This window comes from Anomaloglossus baeobatrachus, chromosome 8 (genome assembly GCF_048569485.1).
Source record: "Anomaloglossus baeobatrachus isolate aAnoBae1 chromosome 8, aAnoBae1.hap1, whole genome shotgun sequence".
In the NCBI taxonomy this organism is placed as follows: Eukaryota; Metazoa; Chordata; class Amphibia; order Anura; family Aromobatidae; genus Anomaloglossus; species Anomaloglossus baeobatrachus.
This window is the reverse complement of record NC_134360.1, coordinates 235,347,645-235,372,072: the sequence shown is the minus strand read 5'-3', so window position 1 is coordinate 235,372,072 and position 24,428 is coordinate 235,347,645. Positions and strand designations below refer to the sequence as shown.

At 45.7% G+C, this 24,428-nt stretch overlaps 1 protein-coding gene across 17 annotated transcripts in view; it reads left to right on the top strand.

Annotated features, from left to right (window-relative positions):
* NFIA (nuclear factor I A) overlaps positions 1–24,428 on the top strand; it is a 413,057-nt gene that overhangs the window by 208,401 nt on the left and 180,228 nt on the right. For all 17 annotated transcript variants that reach the window (XM_075320390.1, XM_075320398.1, XM_075320397.1 and 14 more), the window contains exon 3: positions 2,393–2,458. In XM_075320390.1, coding sequence (XP_075176505.1) covers positions 2,393–2,458 — 66 coding nt within the window. The remainder of the gene's footprint in view (positions 1–2,392; positions 2,459–24,428) is intronic.

Here is a 24,428-nt window from a genome sequence, read left to right as displayed (position 1 = left end):
CTACTACTACTACTACTACTACTACGTTACTACTACTGCTACTACTGCTACTACTACTACTACTACTACTACGTTACTACTACTACTGCTACTACTACGTTACTACTACTACTACTACTACTACTACGTTACTACTACTACTACTACTACTACTACGTTACTACTACTACGTTCCTACTACTGCTACGTTCCTACTACTACTATGTTCCTACTACTACTACGTTCCTACCACTACTACTATGTTACTACTACTACGTTACTACTACTACGTTCCTACTACTACGTTACTACTACTACGTTCCTACTACTACTACTACTATGTTCCTACTACTACGTTCCTACTACTACTACTACTACTACTATGTTCCTACTACTACTACGTTCCTACTACTACTACTACTATGTTCCTACTACTACTACGTTCCTACTACTACTACTATGTTCCTACTACTACTACGTTCCTACTACTACTACTACGTTCCTACTACTACTACGTTCCTACTACTACTACTACTACGTTCCTACTACTACGTTCCTACTACTACTACGTTCCTACTACTACGTTCCTTCAACTACTACTACTACCAATAATAGCAAGTTCCTTCTACTACTAATAATAATAGCAAGTTCCTTCAACTACTACTACTAATAATAATAGCAAGTTCCTTCAACTACTACTACTAATAATAATAGCAAGTTCCTTCAACCACTACTACTACTAATAATAGCAAGTTCCTTCAACTACTACTACTACTAATAATAGCAAGTTCCTTCTACTACTAATAATAATAGCAAGTTCCTTCAACTACTAATAATAGCAAGTTCCTTCAACTACTACTACTAATAATAATAGCAAGTTCCTTCAACTCCTACTACTAATAATAATAGCAAGTTCCTTCAACCACTACTACTACTAATAATAGCAAGTTCCTTCAACCACTACTACTACTAATAATAGCAAGTTCCTTCAACTACTACTACTAATAATAATAGCAAGTTCCTTCAATTAGAAATGTATAGTTCTTCTCATATAGCCATGTCTCTTACTTCATGTGCAGGGAATTGCAGATTAGGTATCTATCATTACCACCACAAGCAACTGACTGTAACTATATGAGTGGTCGCAGCCATGGATACCAAAGCTGCAATGCCCTGCACATGAGGTAATGGCGGTACAATGCCCTGCACATGAGGTAATAGCACATGAGACATAGCTAATCAGGAGAGCTATATTACATTTCTAATTGGAGGTATTTGCTAATATTATTATACCTACTACATATTGGGATAGGATCTTGGAGATGGGAGTACCTCCCTTTAACATGTGTGCATAGCCTGAATAGAGTTGTAGAGATTTCTGGATATTCCCGATTACAGAGATCATTATTAATTGAAGCAGAATCCGAGAGATATATAAGTATGAGCTCTGCACAGTCGGGGATTGAAGCCGTTCCTGCAGGGAAGCGATGACTCCTGGGAAATGGCAATGAGTTAATGCTCGGTACACAATGTCAATGGGAGCGGCCGGGCCCAGCGCACTAAGTAATGCTATTGATTTCATGGAAATGCTTCCAATATGGATCCGTCATTTGCATTCATTATAGATGGGCAGATATTAATCTATTCATCGGATTACCTGTTACCCCGGATGATTGACAGCTCGCACTGTTTTACACATTAGTGCTCAGTGGGACTATGAAATCCAGACGGCCCCTTCATCATCTCGTTCATCTCTACGAGGTGGAAACAAGTTTGTTTTTTTATTTTTTCCTAGAGGGCGATATTTTACTTCTGACAAGTGGAGGGGGCGGTTTGTTTAATTAAAGAGAAAATAATCAGTATCTTTCATTCGGCCTTCATAAAATAAATGACTTCACGTGATGGAATTGACTGAACCAGTGGGCGTACAGACTCCGCCGAGGTTTTATAGCCGCCTCTTACAAAATGAAGGCAGCATGCAAATAAGCTTGATTAAAAATCTCTCGCCGTTTTGCGTATCCAGCTCCTGTGCAAAGCAATGCATCTCCATGGTTACAGACCACCAACAACACTTGTGTGGTTGTATGAGCCTTTGTAAATCGGTTCCATATAGCATCACTTCACTTCTTTCATCTCATAGGGACAATTCCCTTGTGACAGCCATGTGTCTGTGTGTTGATATTGGTGTTTACAAATATGTGGATTCTCACAATGTTTGTAGCAGTGAGACATGAGTGCACAACCGGAAGAGTTATCATAGGGTCACAGGAGCAGAGAGACTGATAATACTGTATATTTGATCACATTTTTTTGTGGACACTAATTTAACTTTTTTCTATGTTCCTGAATCATATATTTTGTGTATTTTTTACTCAGAAACAGATTATAAAAGGTGATTATTTTCTGTTACCAGATTCAAGTCAGTCAGAGAGTCCCAGCCAGCCCAGCGAGGCTGACATCAAGGACCAGCCGGAGAATGGTGAGTCCATGCATACGTCATACTTTATCTGGGGTCACAACGGGAAATATAAGAAAAGAATTCTTACTTCTTAAATAATAATATATTGTCTCAGTTTTCTAATAAAAAGCAGTCTAACAACTGAAGTATAAAACCTAGAGTGCCTATTGCCTGCTCAGGCAGCATTATTATCCCCTGCTTGTGGAATTTGACACAATTCACTTAGTTACATTCTTTCACTCCACCAGCAGAATAGTGAGTGCAGCTGTGCAGTACTATGTACATGCATTATATTACTGATCCTGAGTTACATCCTGTATTATACTCCAGAGCTGCACTCACTATTTTGCTGGTGCAGTCACTGTGTACATACATTACATTACTGATCCTGTACTGATCCTGAGTTACATCCTGTATTATACTCCAGAGCTGCACTCACTATACTGCTGGTGCAGTCACTGTGTACATACATTACATTACTGATCCTGTACTGATCCTGAGTTACATCCTGTATTATACTCCAGAGCTGCACTCACTATACTGCTGGTGCAGTCACTGTGTACATACATTACATTACTGATCCTGTACTGATCCCGAGTTACATCCTGTATTATACTCCAGAGCTGCACTCACTATTCTGCTGGTGCAGTCACTGTGTACATACATTATATTACTTATCCTGTACTGATCCTGAGTTACATCCTGTATTATACTCCAGAGCTGCACTCACTATTCTGCTGGTGCAGTCACTGTGTACATACATTATATTACTGATCCTGTACTGATCCTGAGTTACATCCTGTATTACACTCCAGAGCTGCATTCACTATTCTGCTGGTGCAGTCACTGTGTACATACATTATATTACTGATCCTGTACTGATCCTGAGTTACATCCTGTATTATACCCCAGAGCTGCACTCACTATTCTGCTGGTGCAGTCACTGTGTACATACATTACATTACTGATCCCGAGTTATATCCTGTATTATACTCCAGAGCTGCACTCACTATTCGGCTGGTGCAGTCACTGTGTACATACATTACATTACTTATCCTGTACTGATCCTGAGGTACAGCCTGTATTATACTCCAGAGCTGCAGTCACTATTCTGCTGGTGCAGTCACTGTGTACATACATTACATTACTTATCCTGTACTGATCCTGAGTTACATCCTGTATTATACTCCAGAGCTGCACTCACTATTCTGTTGGTGCAGTCACTGTGTACATACATTATATTCCTTATCCTGTACTGATCCTGAGTTACCTCCTGTATTATACTCCAGAGCTGCACTCACTATTCTGCTGGTGCAGTCACTGTGCACATACATTACATTACTTATCCTGAGTTACATCCTGTATTACACTCCAGAGCTGCACTCACTATTCTGCTGGTGGAGTCACTGTGTACATACATTACATTACTTATTCTGTACTGATCCTGAGTTGCATCCTGTATTACACTCCAGAGGTGAACTCACTATTCTGCTGGTGGAGTCACTGTGTACATACATTACATTACTTATCCTGTACTGATCCTGAGTTACCTCCTGTATTATACTCCAGAGCTGCACTCACTATTCTGCTGGTGGAGTCACTGTGTACATACATTACATTACTTATTCTGTACTGATCCTGAGTTATATCCTGTATTACACTCCAGAGCTGAACTCACTATTCTGCTGGTGGAGTCACTTGGTACATACATTACTGTCGTGAGTTTGTTACATCTTGTATCCCCAGAGCTGCATTCACTATTCTGCATGTGGAATGACTGTGGACATAAATTCAGGGTATACCATTGCTGCATCCTGTATAGCCGCACAGGGGTGCAGGATTTCAGGGGGCCACATCCACCTCCAAAACATCAAGCCCTTTGTGTAACAGACACATTAAATTGGTGCATTATGATGAACTGTTGGACTGCTGAGTGCCCTTCACCAGGAGCCTCTTCTGTCCCCCTGCCATAGATTATTCCTAATCATGTATTTATAAATATTATGTCCTAACGTATATGAACAATTTGATTGTAGAGTCAAGTGACCTGCAGTGTAAAGCATCATCCACTTTTTAAATTTCAAAACTGCAAAAGAAATGATTTAGCCACAAGTTATATAATATTAGGACGTGGCTGATGATGTCTTGCCCTGAAGGAGAGGATCTCTAAGGTGATGTGTCCCTTTAAGAGTCTTGTTGCAGCTTGCGGTGCCCCGTTGTGTAAGTTTCTGGCCTGGCGGTGTGTGTTGTCAGCTGTGCGGTACAGTGCAGCGTCTCGTCCCCTAGATGCCTTCAGTGACACGGAGACGTCGCTTTCAGCTCATCAATGTCACCGTCGAGCAGGGGAAAGTCATGTTTTTTTCATGTGAGATTTGGTGTCGAGCCGTTTGCAGCCTCCATGTAACAGTGTGCGGCGCTGTGTGGAGCTGCGCCTCCGTCTCACAGAATGCTCAGCCTCGGATGAAGCCCCCGGTCGCTCGCATGCTAATTTCTAATATTCTTCTCCCCTGTGAGTTATAAAGCAGAAGGCTGTTTATTCTGCAAATATCTCGCCTCTAACATTCGGGGGGCAGATTCCAAATATGCCTGTAACGGCATCGGGGCCACACCCATGAAAAGTAGACCGACAGCGCCCACTATGGGCCGAAGGCGCCACTTCAGGGCTCGGAGCAGCTAATCCTTCTTGCAGATGTGATACCTGGGGAAGTTTACACAAGTTTTCTTCAGTCGTGTCTGCGTGGGACGTCGTCTGCTCTGCAGCGAAAACCGCTGCTACCAGTAGACTGCCTGCAGCGCAGCAACAGTAAATGAACCCATCAGAGGTGTAAATGGTCCTAAAGCAGCGCTTTCTAGGGAACAGCTCCGTTCTTTCAGCAGTTTTCTGGAATTTAGCTATTCTTCATAATGTGCAATTACAAACGTGATACTTTGTATCCTATAAATAAATCAAATCTTTATTTTTATATAGCACCAACATAGTCCGCAGCGCTTTACATACATCAGGAACACTGTCCCCATTGTCCCCATTTACATACATCAGGAACACTGTCCCTATTTACATACATCAGGAACACTGTCCCCATTAACATACATCAGGAACACTGTCCCCATTGGGGCACATAATCTAGATTCCCTATCTGTATGTCTTTGGAGTGTGGGAGGAAACCGGAGAACCCGGAGGAAACCCACGCAAACACGGGGAGAACATACAAACTCCTTGCAGATGGTGTCCTTGGTGGGATTTGAACCCAGGACCCTAGCGCTGCAAGACTGCAGTGCTAACCACTGAGCCACCACAAGACTGCAGTGCTAACCACTGAGCCACCACAAGACTGCAGTGCTAACCACTGAGCCACTACAAGGCTGCGGTGCTAACCACTGAGCCACCACAAGACTGCAGTGCTAACCACTGAGCCACCGTGCCGCCATCCTATACCATGCACAGATGAAGAGCGCCCGCACTTTAGCTCATCCTCTTTTGGATTTGGACTCATCAGCAAACCGTATCTCTGGCGGATTGTGTATGGTCAGCCACTCAGCATGCAGTGCTATATTGTCCCTGTAGGGGGCACTGTGCTGATTCCGGCAGCTAAATAGGAAAGGGTTCTTTACAGTTAGAGCAGTCAGACTGTGGAATGCCGACCACAAGAGGTAGTAATGGCAGATACTATAACAGCTTTTATATCAGGGCTGGAGGATTTCCTCACTACACAACATTGTGGGTTATAAATGACTTAGTGACAATGTAGAACTGGAGGAAGAAGGGGGAACTAGATGGAGCGGGGGCTTTTTTCAACCTATGTAACTATGTGACACATCTATTGGAGATAATTGATGGTCGAGGTGGTGCCGCTACAATTCCCAAATACACGAGACTGAGGAGAACTCTCCGATATCATCAGTTTAGTGAGTTTGGGGCTTACTAGTGCTTCCCCTGACGATAAGATAAGCCGCCCCCAGAGCCGAACGCTGCTCCTGTGTATAGGGGCGCCAGGTGATGGATCAGCCAAACTATTGTTTATCCAATACCTATCTATTGTGTATGGGGGGCCTAACTGTTAATAATTAGACAAGCCATAGAAACAGTGTGAAGTTATTATTATTATTATTATTATTTATCTGTTATAGATCATCTGTACTCCGGAGCTGCAATTGAAATTTTGCTATTAGTTATTAAAACAGCAAACTTTTCAGACACCTCAGATACAGCTAAGCCGATGTCAGATTTCTATAGTTAATTTTATAAATCCCACAATGGAAGTCATTATGGGATTTATGCAGACACTAAACAAGCAGTGAATGCTGTAACAGTTTAACTGTAAAGGCTGTAGAATAGTGAGTGCAGCTCTGGAGTATAATACTGGATATGACTCAGGATTAGTACAGGATAAGTAATGTAATGTATGTACACAGTGACTGCACCAGCGGAATAGTGAGTGCAGCTCTGGAGTATAATACAGGAGGTAACTCAGGATTAGTACAGGATCAGTAATGTATGTACACAGTGACTGCACCAGCAGAATAGTGAGTGCAGCTCTGCGGTATAATACAGGATGTAACTCAGGATTAGTACAGGATAAGTAATGTAATGTATGTACACAGTGACTGCACCAGCAGAATAGTGAGTGCAGCTCTGCGGTATAATACAGGATGTAACTCAGGATTAGTACAGGATAAGTAATGTAATGTATGCACACAGTGACTGCTCCAGCAGAATAGTGAGTGCAGCTCTGGAGTATAATACCGGAGGTAACTCAGGATCAGTACAGGATAACTAATGTAATTTATGTACACAGTGACTGCTCCAGCAGAATAGTGAGTGCAGCTCTGGAGTATAATACAGGAGGTAACTCAGGATCAGTACAGGATAAGTAATGTAATGTATGTACATAGTGACTGCATCAGCAGAATAGTGAGTGCAGCTCTGGAGTATAATACAGGATGTAACTCAGGATCAGTACAGGATAAGTAATGTAATGTATGTACACAGTGACTTCTCCAGCAGAATAGTGACTGCAGCTCTGGAGTATAATACAGGATGTAACTCAGGATCAGTACAGGATCAGTAACATACTATATGTACACAGTGACTGCTCCAGCAGAATAGTGAGTGCAGCTCTGGAGTATAATACAGGATGTAACTCAGGATCAGTACAGGATCAGTAACATACTATATGTACACAGTGACTGCTCCAGCAGAATAGTGACTGCAGCTCTGGAGTATAATACAGGATGTAACTCAGGATCAGTACAGGATCAGTAACATACTATATGTACACAGTGACTGCTCCAGCAGAATAGTGAGTGCAGCTCTGCAGTATAATACAGGATGTACAGGACATGTGTGTAGCATAGCTCTAGAACAAGACATGGACCACACATCCAAAAATCATAAGTTGATCTAAAGCTGCTGGGCAAAAATTATACAACTGAACTTGAGGTCCTTAGTGTAACATTCTGATTGGACTGTATGAAGCCGCTGCCACGTCACGGCGAACCTCTCAGTGGGTCCCTAAATTATTTAATCCTTGAAGCAGCGGCGCTGTGCACCAGTCGGGCAGGTGATCTGGTGCCTCACAACACCCATGCTGCAAGGCGGAGTCCGAATACTTCAAGCCACATATATGTACAGTGACTACAGCTCTGGAGTATATTACAGGATGTACAGTATCACAAAAGTAAGTACATCCCTCACATTTTTGTACATATTTTATTATATCTTTTCTTGGGACATCACTGAAGATCTAACACTTTAATAAAATGTACAGTGTCAGTGCGCAGCTTGTATAACAGTGTAAATTCAGTGTCCTCTGAACAACTCCACACACATCCATTAATGTCTAAACCACTGGGAACAAAAGTGAGTACACCCATAAATGAAAATGATCAAATTGTGCCCTCAGCCTTTTTCCCCTTCCCGGTGTCATGTGACTCATTAGTGTTACAAGGTCTGAGGTGTGAATGGGAAGGGGTCACATTCGGTGTTATCTCTTAGGGTACCTTCACACTTAGCGATGCAGCAGCGATCCGACCAGCGATCTTACCTGGTCAGGATCGCTGCTACATGGTCGCTGGTGAGCTGTCAAACAGGCAGATCTCACCAGTGACCAGCCCGCAGCCAGCAGCGACGTGCAAGCGACCCTGCGCTTGCATGGAGTCGGTGTCTGGAAGCTGCGGACACTGGTAACTAAGGTAAACATCGGGTATGGTTACCCGATGTTTACCTTAGTTACCAGCGCACACCGCTTAACTTAGCGTGTGCAGGGAGCAGGAGCCGGCACTGGCAGCGTGAGAGCTGCGGAGGCTGGTAACGAAGGTAAATATTGGGTAACTACCTTGGTTACCCGATGTTTACCTTGGTTACAGCTTACCGCAGGCTGTCAGACGCCGGCTCCTGCTCCCTTCACATTCAGGATTGTTGCTCTCTCGCGGTCACACACAGCGATCTGTGCTTATCAGCGGGAGAGCAACCATAAAAAAAACAAACCAGGGCTGTGTGTAACGTGCAGCGATCTCACAGCAGGGGCCAGATCGCTGCTCAGTGTCACACACAGCGAGATCGCTAATGAGGTCACAAAAAGCGTGACTCAGCAGCGATCTCAGTAGCGATCTCGCTGTGTGTGAAGTACCCCTTACACTCTCATACTGGTCACTGGAGGCTCAGCATGGCTCCTCATGGCCAAGAATTCTCTGAGGATCTGCAGTAAAGAATTGTTACTCTTCATAACGATGGCCGAGGATTTAAGAATATTGCCAACACCCAAAAACTGAGCTGCAGCACGGTGGCCAAGACCATACAGCGGATAACAAGACAGTATCCACTTAGAACAGGGCTCGCCATGGTCGACTAAAGAATCTGAATGCACCTGCTTAGTGTCATATCAAGAGGTCATCTGTCCAGAATAGAAGTATGAGTGCGGCCAGCATTGCTGCAGAGGTTACAGGGCTGGGGGGGGGAAGTCCACCAGTCAGTCCTCAGATCATACGCCGCACACTGCATGACATTGTCATCCCAGAAGGAAGCGTCTTCTAAACTTGATGGACAAGAAAGCCACAAACTGTTTGCTGATGACAAGCAGACTAAGGATGTGGATTACTGAAACCGTCGTGTGGTCTGATGAGACCAATATAACGTTATTTTGTTCAGATGGTGTCAGCGTGTGTGGGGGCTCCAGGTGAGAAAGACAAAGACAAGTGTGTCCTGCCTACAGTCAGGCATGGTGGTGGAGGGTCATGGTTTGGGGCTGCATGAGTGCTGCCAGCTGTGGGGGCTACAGATCATTGAGGGAACCATGAATGCCAACATGTCCTGTGACATACTGAATCAGATGATCATCCCATCCCTCCGTATTTCAACTTAATGACCCCAAACACCTCTATGACCACCACTGCTTTGGTAAAGAAACTGAAGGTAAAGCTGCTGGACCGGCCGAGTTTCTCCAGACTTAAACCCTATGGAGCATCTGTGGAGCCTCCTAAAACGGAAGGTGGAGGATCACAAGGTCTCTAACATCCACCAGCTCCGTGATGTCATCATGGAGGATGAAGAGGATCCAGCGGCTCCAGTAAAGATCTAGTAACCCCCAGGCCAAAGAGAGTTTAAGGCAGTGCTAGAAAATAATGGTGGCCGCACAAAATATTTGCACTTTGGGCACAATTTACCCATTTGCACTTAGGGGTGTACTCACTTTTGTTGCCAGTGGTTTAGACATTAATGGCTGTGTGCTGAGATATTTAGAGGACACCAAATTTACACTGTTATACAAGCTGCGCACTGACACTGTACATTGTATCAAAGTATCAGATCTTCAGTGTTGTGCCATGAAAAAATATAATAAAATATTTACAAAAATGTGAAGGGTGTACTCACAAAAGAGAATGCAATGTAACTTAGGATTCGAACAGATTAGAAACTGACCAACATTCATGGGATAAGACATAGTTTATTTACTGTTATTATACTGTATAGATCTCATACTCTGGTACATGGTAATCTACATTTTTGGGGGTTCATATGAAAAACTCGCAGTTAGGAAGTTGCTTGGAGTAAAGGCACAAACACTTGCCGCCTGATCATTGATGCTTTATTTCCAGTTTTTGCATCCCATTTTTGAAATCCCACCATGATGATCCTTGTGAAGCCCCGGTCCTGTGAGTGCTGAGGAAGCGCGGCTCTCTTTGTGAGTGCTGAGGAAGCGCGGCTCTCTTTGTGAGTGCTGAGGAAGCGCGGCTCTCTTTGTGAGTGCTGAGGACGCGCGGCTCTCTTTGAGTGCTGAGGACGCGCGGCTCTTTGTGAGTGCTGAGTAAGCGCGGTTCTTTGTGAGTGCTGAGTAAGCGCAGCTCTCTTTGTGAGTGCTGAGGAAGCGCGGCTCTCTTTGTGAGTGCTGAGTAAGCGCGGCTCTTTGTGAGTGCTGAGTAAGCGCGGCTCTCTTTGTGAGTGCTGAGTAAGCGCGGCTCTCTTTGTTAGTGCTGAGGAAGCGCGGCTCTCTTTGGGAGTGCTGAGTAAGCGCAGCTCTCTTTGTGAGTGCTGAGGAAGCGCGGCTCTTTGTGAGTGCTGAGGAAGCGCGGCTCTCTTTGTGAGTGCTGAGGAAGCGCGGCTCTCTTTGTGAGTGCTGAGGACGCGCGGCTCTCTTTGAGTGCTGAGGACGCGCGGCTCTTTGTGAGTGCTGAGTAAGCGCGGCTCTTTGTGAGTGCTGAGTAAGCGCAGCTCTCTTTGTGAGTGCTGAGGAAGCGCGGCTCTCTTTGTGAGTGCTGAGGAAGCGCGGCTCTCTTTGAGTGCTGAGGACGCGCGGCTCTTTGTGAGTGCTGAGTAAGCGCGGCTCTTTGTGAGTGCTGAGTAAGCGCAGCTCTCTTTGTGAGTGCTGAGGAAGCGCGGCTCTCTTTGGGAGTGCTGAGGAAGCGCGGCTCTCTTTGTGAGTGCTGAGGAAGCGCGGCTCTTTGTGAGTGCTAAGTAAGCGCGGCTCTCTTTGTGAGTGCTGAGGAAGCGCGGCTCTCTTTGTGAGTGCTGAGGAAGCGCGGCTCTCTTTGTGAGTGCTGAGGACGCGCGGCTCTCTTTGAGTGCTGAGGACGCGCGGCTCTTTGTGAGTGCTGAGTAAGCGCGGTTCTTTGTGAGTGCTGAGTAAGCGCAGCTCTCTTTGTGAGTGCTGAGGAAGCGCGGCTCTCTTTGTGAGTGCTGAGTAAGCGCGGCTCTTTGTGAGTGCTGAGTAAGCGCGGCTCTCTTTGTGAGTGCTGAGTAAGCGCGGCTCTCTTTGTGAGTGCTGAGGAAGCGCGGCTCTCTTTGTGAGTGCTGAGTAAGCGCGGCTCTTTGTGAGTGCTGAGGAAGCGCGGCTCTCTTTGTGAGTGCTGAGGAAGCGCGGCTCTCTTTGTGAGTGCTGAGGAAGCGCGGCTCTCTTTGTGAGTGCTGAGGAAGCGCGGCTCTCTTTGTGAGTGCTGAGGAAGCGCGGCTCTCTTTGTTAGTGCTGAGGAAGCGCGGCTCTCTTTGGGAGTGCTGAGTAAGCGCAGCTCTCTTTGTGAGTGCTGAGGAAGCGCGGCTCTTTGTGAGTGCTGAGGAAGCGCGGCTCTCTTTGTGAGTGCTGAGGAAGCGCGGCTCTCTTTGTGAGTGCTGAGGACGCGCGGCTCTCTTTGAGTGCTGAGGACGCGCGGCTCTTTGTGAGTGCTGAGTAAGCGCGGCTCTTTGTGAGTGCTGAGTAAGCGCAGCTCTCTTTGTGAGTGCTGAGGAAGCGCGGCTCTCTTTGTGAGTGCTGAGGAAGCGCGGCTCTCTTTGAGTGCTGAGGACGCGCGGCTCTTTGTGAGTGCTGAGTAAGCGCGGCTCTTTGTGAGTGCTGAGTAAGCGCAGCTCTCTTTGTGAGTGCTGAGGAAGCGCGGCTCTCTTTGGGAGTGCTGAGGAAGCGCGGCTCTCTTTGTGAGTGCTGAGGAAGCGCGGCTCTTTGTGAGTGCTAAGTAAGCGCGGCTCTCTTTGTGAGTGCTGAGGAAGCGCGGCTCTCTTTGTGAGTGCTGAGTAAGCGCGGCTCTTTGTGAGTGCTGAGGAAGCGCGGCTCTCTTTGTGAGTGCTGAGGAAGCGCGGCTCTCTTTGTGAGTGCTGAGGAAGCGCGGCTCTCTTTGTGAGTGCTGAGGAAGCGCGGCTCTCTTTGTGAGTGCTGAGGAAGCGCGGCTCTCTTTGTGAGTGCTGAGGAAGCGCGGCTCTCTTTGTGAGTGCTGAGGAAGCGCGGCTCTCTTTGTGAGTGCTGAGTAAGCGCGGCTCTCTTTGTGAGTGCTGAATAAGCGCGGCTCTCTTTGTGAGTGCTGAGTAAGCGCGGCTCTCTTTGTGAGTGCTGAGTAAGCGCGGCTCTCTTTGTGAGTGCTGAGGAAGCGCGGCTCTCTTTGTGAGTGCTGAGGAAGCGCGGCTCTCTTTGTGAGTGCTGAGGAAGCGCGGCTCTCTTTGTGAGTGCTGAGGAAGCGCGGCTCTCTTTGTGAGTGCTGAGGAAGCGCGGCTCTCTTTGTGAGTGCTGAGGAAGCGCGGCTCTCCCTTTACGAGTGTAACTTCCAGAGACGTTTTACAGGATTGATCTCACAATAAGGAGACTTGTAACCTGAATTTCCATTTGCCCAGACGTCTTGATTATCTGAACCATCTTAGCTGTTTCTTCTGAACCAAAGGGTGAGCGAGATTAGAATCAGCAAGCCTGGGATTTCATTTAGAGGCACTCGGAGCCCGGAGCTCAGCGGTCACAGAGCGCTCTTTTGTCCTCCTCAGTATTTAGCTTGAGGAACCGGTTTTCCAGCTTTCCGCTTATAAGACTGAACTTGCAGATGCATCTCTGACATTCCTTTATTTTCTGAAGTTAAGACTAAAACTAAAAATTCAGCTCACTGCCGCCATTGTGGTTCTGATACCTCTACCCATCATTTTGCTTTGCAGTCCCACTAATCCCACCCATATATTTCCCCTCTATCCGCAGTGGACTGGGGGATGTACTGTGTGCCCCCAAAATCATAATAGAAACCTCTAGGAGTAAAGATTGCTCTCTGTATATTATTAATATTTATTATTATAGCGCCATTTATTCCATTGCACTTTACAAGTGAAAAGGGTATATATAAAATCAAATACAACAATCATTAACAATACAAAATAGACTGTTTACAGGAGGAGAGGGGACCCTGCCCACAAGGAGGAGAGGGGACCCTGCCCGCGAGGAGGAGAGGGGACCCTGCCTACGAGGAGGAGAGAGCTCGCTGCCCACGAGGAGGAGAGGGGCCCTGCCTGCGAGGCGGAGAGAGGTCGCTGCCTGCGAGGAGGAGAGGGGACTCTGCCTGCGAGGAGGAGAGAGGACTCTGGCCTGCGAGGAGGAGAGGGGACCCTGCCTACGAGGAGGAGAGAGCTCGCTGCCCACGAGGAGGAGAGGGGCCCTGCCTGCGAGGAGGAGAGGGGACCCTGCCCACAAGGCGGAGAGAGCTCGCTGCCCACGAGGAGGAGAGGGGCCCTGCCTGCAAGGAGGAGAGGGGACCCTGCCTGCGAGGAGGAGAGGGGACCCTGCCGGCGAGGAGGAGAGGGGACCCTGCCGGCGAGGAGGAGAGGGGACCCTGCCGGCGAGGAGGAGAGGGGACCCTGCCGGCGAGGAGGAGAGGGGACCCTGCCGGCGAGGAGGAGAGGGGACCCTGCCGGCGAGGAGGAGAGGGGACCCTGCCCGCGAGGAGGAGAGGGGACCCTGCCCGCGAGGAGGAGAGGGGACCCTGCCCGCGAGGAGGAGAGGGGACCCTGCTCGCGAGGAGGAGAGGGGACCCTGGTCGTGAGGGCTCACAGTCTACAGGCAATGGGTGAAGGTACAGTCGGTGAGGACATTGCTGGTTGCGCAGTGGTGCACTGCAGGGGTGGGATTCAAATTTTTAACAACCAAGAAAAAACAAAAAGCCAGCACTAAATGTGCACTTCAGCACTAAAAATTCCAAACTGTACTTATTATAAAAATTTTGAGATTTTTGGCAAAAAATTGCAATTTCTTGAGCTGCCTCGCCACGTCACGGCAAATCTCTATTGAGGCAGTCCTACACTAAAATATTTTTATAAAATGTGCCATACGGCCTCACATATGAATAGTAGAACTGCTCTTAGCAGCACTCACCTGGTCTATTTCAATCCCGTACCCATGACTGAGTCATGGCTGTGGGTGGGACAGGTCCAAGCAAATGCTGCATGAAGTAAATAGCCTGTGGACAAAGCCTGATGACTTAATGTGAACAGTCACCAACCGCCAAAATCTAGACAGGTTCTCTGCAAAACCCGCCCATTTGAAAACCACACCCATTCTGTAACCACACCCATTTTGTTAGCCACTTCCATTTTCACGCACTTTCCTCAACCAAAAAATTAAAGTAATATAAAGTAAAATCTTTTCCCCCTTCTTCCCCTCCTCTACCTGCACCCTCCTGTCCAGCATCAGTTGTTCCAGTCACTGTCAGTCATTTTGTATTAAACAGTTTTTCTACAATTTTAAAAATTATTACTAAAGGAGCCCTGCTAAAATTGGAACAGACGACCTTCACCATACAGATCTCATCACATGTGGCTTCTTTTCTTGTGCAGATCCCATCCCATGTGGTCTATTTCCTCTGCAGATCCCATCCTATGTGCTCCCTTTTCCCTACATATTCTGTCCCATATGGCTCCTTTCCCATATAGTTCCCATTTTATGCGGCCTACTGTCCCCTGCAGATTCTTGTCTCCCTGCATCTTCGGCTCACTGAGCACTTACCTGCTCCGAGGAACGGCGGCCTCTCCGCTGTCTTCCGTTCTCCTCTGCGCAGCACTCTGCAGGAACACTGACACTGGCAGGCGGCAGCAGGAGGAGCAACCTCACCACGCTGCCATGACCTCTGCAGCGTCAGCACATCGCTGCATGCCAGTTCAGGGAGCAGACAGACTCCACTGAACCCAGAAGTGCGGTGTGTATGGAGGCACAAGGAAATACAGAGTACCGGATCGCCAGAGCTGTTTCTTTCCGGTTCAAGGAACCGGCTGCCAATTCAACAACTGGTTCACTCGAACCGGCTGAATCCCACCCATGGTGTACTGGACTGAGGGTTATTTTAGGCTTGTTGGAAGAGATGAGTCTTCAGGTTCCTCTTGAAGCTTTCCATGGTAGGAGAGAGTCTGATGTGCTGGGGTAGAGCATTCCAGAGTGTGGGGGAGGTACGGGACAAATCTTGTACACGATTGTGGGAAGAGGCTATTAGAGGGGAGTAGAGAAGGAGATCTTGTGAGGATCTGAGGTTGCGAGCAGGTAGGTACCGGGAGAATAGGTCACAGCTATAAGGAGGAGACAGGTTGTGGAGGGCTTTGTAGGTCATGGTTAGTGTTTTGAACTGGAGTCTTTGGGCGATGGGAAGCCAGTGAAGGGATTGGCAGAGTGGCGAGGCTGGGGAATAGCGAGGGGAGAGATGGATTAGGCGGGCCGCAGAGTTCAGGATGGATTGGAGGGGTGCAAGAGTGTTGGAAGGGAGGCAAGAGAGCAGGAGGTTGCAGTAGTCGAGGCGGGAGATGATGAGGGCATGCACTAATGTTTTTGCTAATTCTTGGTTAAGGAAAGCACGGATCCGGGAGATATTTTTGAGTTGTAGTTGGCATGAGGTGAACAGGGCTTGGGATATAAAAGTTCTATAATTACACTTTGGGCCCCATTCATTATTGCATTTGCACCCCCCTTCGCTCCCACCACCACCCCGGAGTGATGTTATATACGTCTGGATTTTTGCACAAATTCTCAGAAATGTAACGAAACTTGTGACTTTGTGCTAGAATGTCACAAAACGGGTCAAAGACAAAAATAAACAGCGTGTTTTTGTTTTATTTTGGTCAAAATACATGAATCATATGTGACATTTTGAAGAATTTGGAGCAAAAAAAGTAAAAAAAAAAAATAAAAATACAAACAATAATGATATTGATGCGTTATATATAATGTGTAGTAAATATATGATAAATTCTTAACCTCTAGATCGCTCTGTTCTGTATGAATAGAATGGCTCACCTGAATGACGATGGCCATCTATTCCCGGCTGCAGCAGCTCCAGCGCGGAGGCCAGGAAAATCTCATTTTAGCTTAAATTAGTTTTTGGCTCAGAAAATCTGTTATTTGAACACCTGGCTTCTTCCACAACAAGTCTTATACCAGACCCTATAAAATGTACAAAGAAGCAAACACAACGCTATGTGAAACATGACCATCAACTGTACCTAAAGGATATCATGTAAATTGAAGTTATATATTCTTCTACCTAAGAGCAGTATTATAGCAGTTATATTCTTGTACATAGGGGCAGTATTACAGCAGTTATATTCTTGTACATAGGGGCAGTATTATAGTAGTTATATTCTTGTATATAGAAGCAGTATTATAGTACAGTAGTTATATTCTTGTATATAGGGGCAGTATTATAGTAGTTATATTCTTGTACATAGGGAGCAGTATTATAGTAGTTATATTCTTGTACATAGGGAGCAGTATTATAGTAGTTATATTCTTGTACATAGGGGGCAGTATTATAGTAGTTATATTCTTGTACATAGGGGCAGTATTATAGTAGTTATATTCTTGTACATAGGGGGCAGTATTATAGTAGTTATATTCTTGTGCATAGGGGGCAGTATTATAGTAGTTATATTCTTGTACATAGGGGCAGTATTATAGTAGTTATATTCTTGTACATAGGGGGCAGTATTATAGTAGTTGTATTCTTGTACATAGGGGGCTGTATTATAGTAGTTATATTCTTGTACATAGGTTGCAGTATTATAGTAGTTATATTCTTGTACATAGGGGCAGTATTATAGCAGTTATATTCTTGTACATAGGGGCAGTATTATAGTAGTTATATTCTTGTATATAGGGAGCAGTATTATAGTAGTTATATTCTTGTACATAGAAGCAGTATTATAGTACAGTAGTTATATTCTTGTATATAGGGGCAGTATTATAGTAGTTATACTCTTGTACATAGGGGCAGTATTATAGTAGTTGTATTTTTGTACATAGGGGGCTGTATTATAGTAGTTATATTCTTGTACATAGGGGAAGTATTATAGTAGTTATACTCTTGTACATAGGGGCAGTATTATAGTAGTTATATTCTTGTACATAGGGGCAGTATTATAGTAGTTGTATTCTTGTACAAAGGGGCAGTATTATAGTAGTTATATTCTTGTACATAGGGAGCAGTATTATAGTAGTTATATTCTTGTACATAGGGGGCAGTATTATAGTAGTTGTATTCTTGTACATAGGGGCAGTATTATAGTAGTTATATTCTTGTACATAGGAGGCAGTATTATAGTAGTTATATTCTTGTACATAGGGGCAGTATTATAGTAGTTATATTCTTGTACATAGGGGCAGTATTATAGTAGTTATATTCTTGTATATAGGGGCAGTATTATAGTAGTTATATCTTTGTACATAATGAACATTATTATTTTTATAGGAGCTATATTCTTGTACTTTCACCATTGTAGTACTTCTATTAAGTTTTTTATCAGCAGTATTATAGTAGATATATTCCTGTCTACATGAGGATGCAGATTTTACAGTCGTATTGCTAAAGTAAATCTTTTGTCTTTGGTGATCGTCCTGTATTTGGGGTTTACCAGTCTGATTCTATTATTTCTTTTAAGCTATTGCTTATTAAAACAATATGGAAGTTCAGCATTGACACATGGATTTTTGGGGAACAATTGCAGGGTTTATATGATGACTATGAGCATCTTCAGGCTTTCTTGTAGGTATTACACTGTATCTTCTATCTCTGGAGTTGTAGACGCTGAAAGCTCTTCTCCGCGATCTGCTTCCTCTCTGCATTACTTCTGTTAATGTACAGACACATTTCCTAAAGTTTAAGTGGTGATGCGGCACAGCGTGTATTATTAAGTACATTGGTGTATGGAGAAGGAGAAAAAAAAGATGTCTTCAATCTTTTTTAATGACCCTGGCGCCGGCTGCTGCTCACTTCTTTACGTTCCTCTGCCAAAGTGACTCACCGCCGCGCTCTACCAATATGTTGCTTTACTCTGTATCAAAGCATGTGTCAAGAGATCGTTCTCCTATTACACATTGTATTTTACCTTGGAGGACAAATTGTATCGTCCCAGCCCCCATTCACATATAAATAGATGCTTTTTGCATCTTCCATTAACACCTAGGACAGTCATGGCGAACCTTTTACAGGCCGAGTGCCCAAACTGTAGTTCTAAACCCATTTTTTTTCCGAAGTGCCAACCAATCCTATTATGTAAATACCGTGTTTCCCCGAAAGTAAGGCCCTGTCTTACATTAATTTTACCCCCAAAAGTCCCACCCTGCCTTACTTTCGGGGGAGGCCTTACATTGGAAAAAAAAATGACCCGGCATCCACCCCATCCTCCCCCCTGCAGCCTCCCCATTGTTTGAGAGTCCGGCATCCACCCCATCCTCCCCCCTGCAGCCTCCCCATTGTTTGAGAGTCCGGCATGCACCCCATCCTCCCCCCTGCAGCCTCCCCATTGTTTGAGAGTCCGGCATCCACCCCATCCTCCCCCCTGCAGCCTCCCCATTGTTTGAGAGTCCGGCATCCACCCCATCCTCCCCCCTGCAGCCTCCCCATACAGTGGTTCTGCCCCCCACTCTGCCACCACACACACTGACACATACGGCCCCACACGGCACCCACACACATATCGTACCGGTACCGTACACACACACACACTGACACATACAGCCCCATACGGCACCCATACACATACCGTACACATACCGTACACATACCGTACACACACACGTGCACACACACACACACACACACAGAGTTTCGGAACTTACCGTTACTTTCCTTCTGTTTCGATCTCCTCTGCGGTGCCGGGCTGACGATTCGGATGCCGGGGACGCTGGACCAACCGCCTGCAGGCGGTGACGTCGCGGCTGATTTGGCCAATCAGCTGCGAGCCGGCTGACTGGCCAATCACAGCTCGAGCTGATGGCCAGCAGGGAGCCTGTGACGAACAGGCTGATCGGCCAATCAGCATCGAGCAGGAAGGCGAGATTGCGGGGGCCATTCACCGGAGGCGGACCATGGGAGGCACGAGACTGGAGAAGGCCTGGATGGAGCGAGGGAACAGCGGCAGCGGTAAGTTCCTGTACTTTCCCCAGGGACCCTACCCATATGCGGCCATACTGTCCCCAGTGACCCCACCCATATGCGGCCTTACATTACGCCGCGACCACCACCCATAGGCGGCCTTACATTCCCCGGGCCCCCCGCTACCCTGCCTTACAATCGGGGGGTGCCCTACATTGGCGGACCCCCCCGAAAACCCCCACCCTGCCTTACTTTCGGGGGGTCCTACTTTCGGGGAAACACGGTAATTGATTGTAATCTTACCTTTGCCGTCTTCTCTTCTCTTCAGCAGGGGCATCACGCTCATGCATGCTTACCACATATGGAAGCTGAGCCCCTGCCCTTTCCAGACACAGCAGTTGGATTGATCTTTATGGAAATAAATTGCAGCATATTTGACAGAGATTTTAGCCTGGAATGCAATCAGATGTCACCCTGTAATCCACATCTACATTTCAAAGTCTGAACATCTTGAAATCCCATAAAGACGTACGAGTTGCTCCCCCCCCTTCATTGTGTAGTTCTGTCCCCTTCCTGGCCACTTCCTGGTAAACATGTCCCCCATCCTGATATATATTTCCTACATTCTGGTATATTTGTCCACATCATGGCACCATCCTGGTAAATGTACCCCATTCCTGGTAAATGTACCCCATCCTGGTAAATGAACCCCATCATTGTAAATGTATCCCATCCTGGCATGTTCCCCCATGCTGTTAAATGACCCCATCCTGGTAAATGTACCTCATCCAGGCATGTTCCCTTATCCTGGTAAATGTACCCCATCCTGATAAATGTCACCCTTCCTGATAAATGTTCCCCATCCTGGCATTTTTCCTCATCCTGGCATGTTCATGTACCCCCATCCTGGCATGTTTCCCCCCATTCTGGTAAATGTATCCCCCTTACTGGTAAATGTATCCCCCATACTGGTAAATGTATCCCCCATACTGGTAAATGTACCCCCCATACTGGTAAATGTACCCCTTCCTGGCATGTTTCCCTTCCTGCTAAATGTACCCCATCCTGACATGATTTCCCCCATCCTTGCAGTCATGTTTCCAGCCATGCTTAGTCATGTTTACCCCCATCCTTGCAGCCATGTTTCCCCCATCTTTGCAGCCATGTTTCCCCCATCTTTGCAGCCATGTTTCCCCCATCTTTGCACGTTTCTCTCCATCTTTGCAGCCATGTTTCCCCCGTGCTCCCCATGTTTCCCCCGTGCTCTGCATGTTTCCCCCGTGCTGGCTCTGTCCCCGTGCGCTGCATGTTTCCCCCGTGCTCCCCATGTGTCCCCCGTGCGCTGCATGTTTCCCCCGTGCAGGCTCTGTCCCCCCCACACCTTGGCACAGCCGCACAGAGGCTAAAAATAAAAAAAAACTCACCTTCTGGCCCCCACTCCTCCACTGCTGCGTCCTCAGTCACTTCAGTTCCCGCGCGGCCACAAGACACCGGCGCCGCCTACTGACGCTCCTCCGTCTCCTAGGCAACAGGCCTGCAGCCCAGGAGAGGAGGCGTGTCAGAGCGAGGAGAAATGTCTCCTCTGCTAAACACCAGTTTGAGCTGCCGGCGCGACCACACCAGCAGATCAAACTGGCGCAGTGTGGTGACAGCGCGCGTGCAAGCACAAACGGCTCTGTGTGCCCAGTCTGGCACGCGTGCCATAGGTTCGCCATCACTGACCTAGGAGGATGTTTTGTGGTTGCACTTGCCCCCTTGGTTCATTTTCATATCATAATCCGTTCCCACTGGCGAACACAGAGGCCCCTATGGTAGAACAATATATGGGCGCTTTGCGGTCCAATAACTCATCATAATGCACAATTGCATCTTCTTTGTAGGTAGATGTGGGCCATTTACTTCTTGCGCCCCTGTGGTTGCACCAATGAGTTGTCCGCCCCTATCTGTTCCAATTACATCTATTCTACGTCTTAGGCCGGTTTCGGATGAGCTTCATACTCTGCTGGAACAACATTGTAAATGTGAACAGGGTGCTAGCCAAACTATACACAATCCATATGAAGGGAAAGTTGCACACTAATTCAGAGAAATATGAATAAGCATAACTGCTTTATAATACATAAGGAATGAAAAATACAATTAGCCATATGAAAAATTGAAAAAATTTAAATGTTACATTGCATAACTGCTGAGGATTGTTTGAAAAAAAGAGATATTTAGCTAATTTATTGATCAATTCATTACTGCCCGATTACCACTTCACGGTAATCTCTTATTTGTGGGGTCCCTAACCAAATGTTACCTCTATATGTGGTTAAAACCGGCTTGTGTGTATGGGTCTCTAACTAAATGTTACCTCTATGTGCGGTTGAAACCTGCTTGTGTATGGGAAGCAAGGGACCTGGCTATATAGGAAATTGGATAAACATGGCTATAGGGGGGGGGACTGGGTTCTCCGACAGTAAAAAAACTGCATATCAATCAAAAAGACTGCTGTAACACCATTGTAAATGTCAACAGGGTGTGTTGTGAATATCAGTTATGCTTTAGCTGCTGTGAGGCTCCCTCTTGTGGCCAGGAATGGTTTAGACAGAGACCAGGTGTGCTGGAGCAATGGGCGTTTCCATTGCTAACTCTCTGCCTATTTAAACCTTGGTCTGCTAGCAGGTTGAGCCGGTTCTCATTTTTTCTTCAGTTTACCAGCCTTCTCATCCTGCTCCAGACCACATCTACCCCAGATAAGTGCTTGGTTCTTTCTTATGTTGTTTTGTTCTTTTTGTTCTTATCTGGGTTTGTCATTTACTGTGGTTATTGTCAGTTTTTTTGCTTGCAGGAATCTTCCCTCTCTGTGCTTAGCTGGGAAGCTCCCTGCAGCTATGTTTGGAGTATTGCTCCTATAAGTCCATGTGTTTGTTGCTTCTTGAATTTGTAATGGTACCTGCTTTCTGTTCATTGGTTTGACAAGAGCGCCTGGTATAGGACGGAGTTCAGATCGTGCGATCTGAGGACTTTTTGTACTTTCAGGTATTTGGATTTTTGTAGGGTTTTTCTCTGGCCACCATCAGCCCCTTTCCTATCCTGTCCTATTTAGTCAGTGGGGCCTCACCTTTGCTAATCCTATCATCCATCTGTGTATTGTGTTTTCCTATATCACCGCAGTCTTTGAATGTGGAGGGCTTGCTATACCTTTGCGGTCTATTTCTGAGGCAGAGAGTTATTCATCCTTTTTTCCTTTAGTATAGCTAGTTCTCCGGCTGGATTCGCGGTGCATAGGATGTTAGTTCACCCCTCAGCTACTTCTAGTGTTGATGGTTAGTAAGGGGATGGCGGCCAGATTAGTTGCCAATACTCTTGTCACCTTTTTTGCCAATGATCTATTGTGATCTTCCATGGTTCCTGATCATAACAAGGGTGCTAGCCAAAATATACACAATCTATATGAAAGATTACTGTGAAGTGGTTATGGGGCAGTAATGAATTGATCAATACATTAGCTAAATATCTTTTTTTGTTGTTGTTGTTTTCCAAACAATCCTCAGCAGTTATGCAATGTCACATATCAAATTTTTTCAATTTTTCATATGGCTAATTGTATTTTTCATTCCTTATGTATCATAGAGTAGTAATGCTTATTCATATTTCTCTGAATTGGTGTGCAGCTTTCACTTCATATAGAGCCTCATACTCTACCATTTTTTTGCATCTATTGCAGATTCAATTCTTGTCCTGCAGCTAGTTAAGGAACTGTTCACACTTAATGGATTTAGCACAGTGGACCATGCATGGAAAATTGGGTATCACACATACCCAAGCTAAATGCAGTAGCAATAATCCGGGTGGAATATTTTTGGGGAGATGGTTATGTTTCGACATGAATTAGCCCCATAGAATAATAGTGGGGCTAATACTCACGTGAATCTTCTGCACATCCAGAGCCCATGCTCTTCAGAATTCCAAAGGCAGCCTCAGAGTTTTTCTTAGAAATAATCAGTCTGTTTTGCTGACCTGTGAACGTACCCTTAAAGGGTTGTTCTAATGTTCTGTCTTCAGATTCACACCAATCCCATCTTCCTGCTTTCCTGGAGGTGATCTGCTCCTGAGAATTGACATTTCGAACTCCACTACACATGCCCTTCGGAAATCCAAGTGCAGCCTCAAGGGTTTTTTTCTGTTTTGGTGACCCGTGAATATACTCTTAAAGAGTTGTTCCAATGTTCTGTCCTCAGATTTAGACCAATCCCATCTTCCTGCTTCACTGGAGGTGATCCGCTCCTGAAAATTGATATTTCGGATTAGTGGCACAACCATTGAGCACATGACCAACAGCGCTAACAGAAGTAGCTTTGCCTCAGCAGGATGGGAGTAACTCAGGAGCTATGAAATTGGGCAGATTTAGTAGGGGTAGGAGCATAGTCTATAACATAGAGCATATATGTGGTGTGCGCTTCCTACCTAGTTAACCGGCTACCCTGAGACTGCAGAGTGGCCGGTTACCTAAGCAATGAGCAATACACTATAGAATTAAAAATCCCTCTGTTCTTGATAACAAAGAGGATACTTAATGGAAGATAAATTACAATGCTGCTGGTTTTTAGAAGCACTTTCACATTTTACCTATTTAAGAACCTGAGACACCCCCTTTTAATATGTTGTATAATTTCCAAGTCTCCTTGCATTACATGCGTGTTTCAGTGTAGATTTTGATAAAAGTATATAAAAAATTGTCACCGTTTCATCCAGAATATTTCATTTTTTTTCTCTCCCTTGTCATCTGTTCTTGTAAATTAGTAATGTAAAAACAAAAAGATTATTTAGAATTTCCTCAGTTTAAATTATTATTATATAAAAATATGAATGCTATATACATGTTCCATTTTGGTTTCTTTTGTTTTCTGAACAGCCATAGACT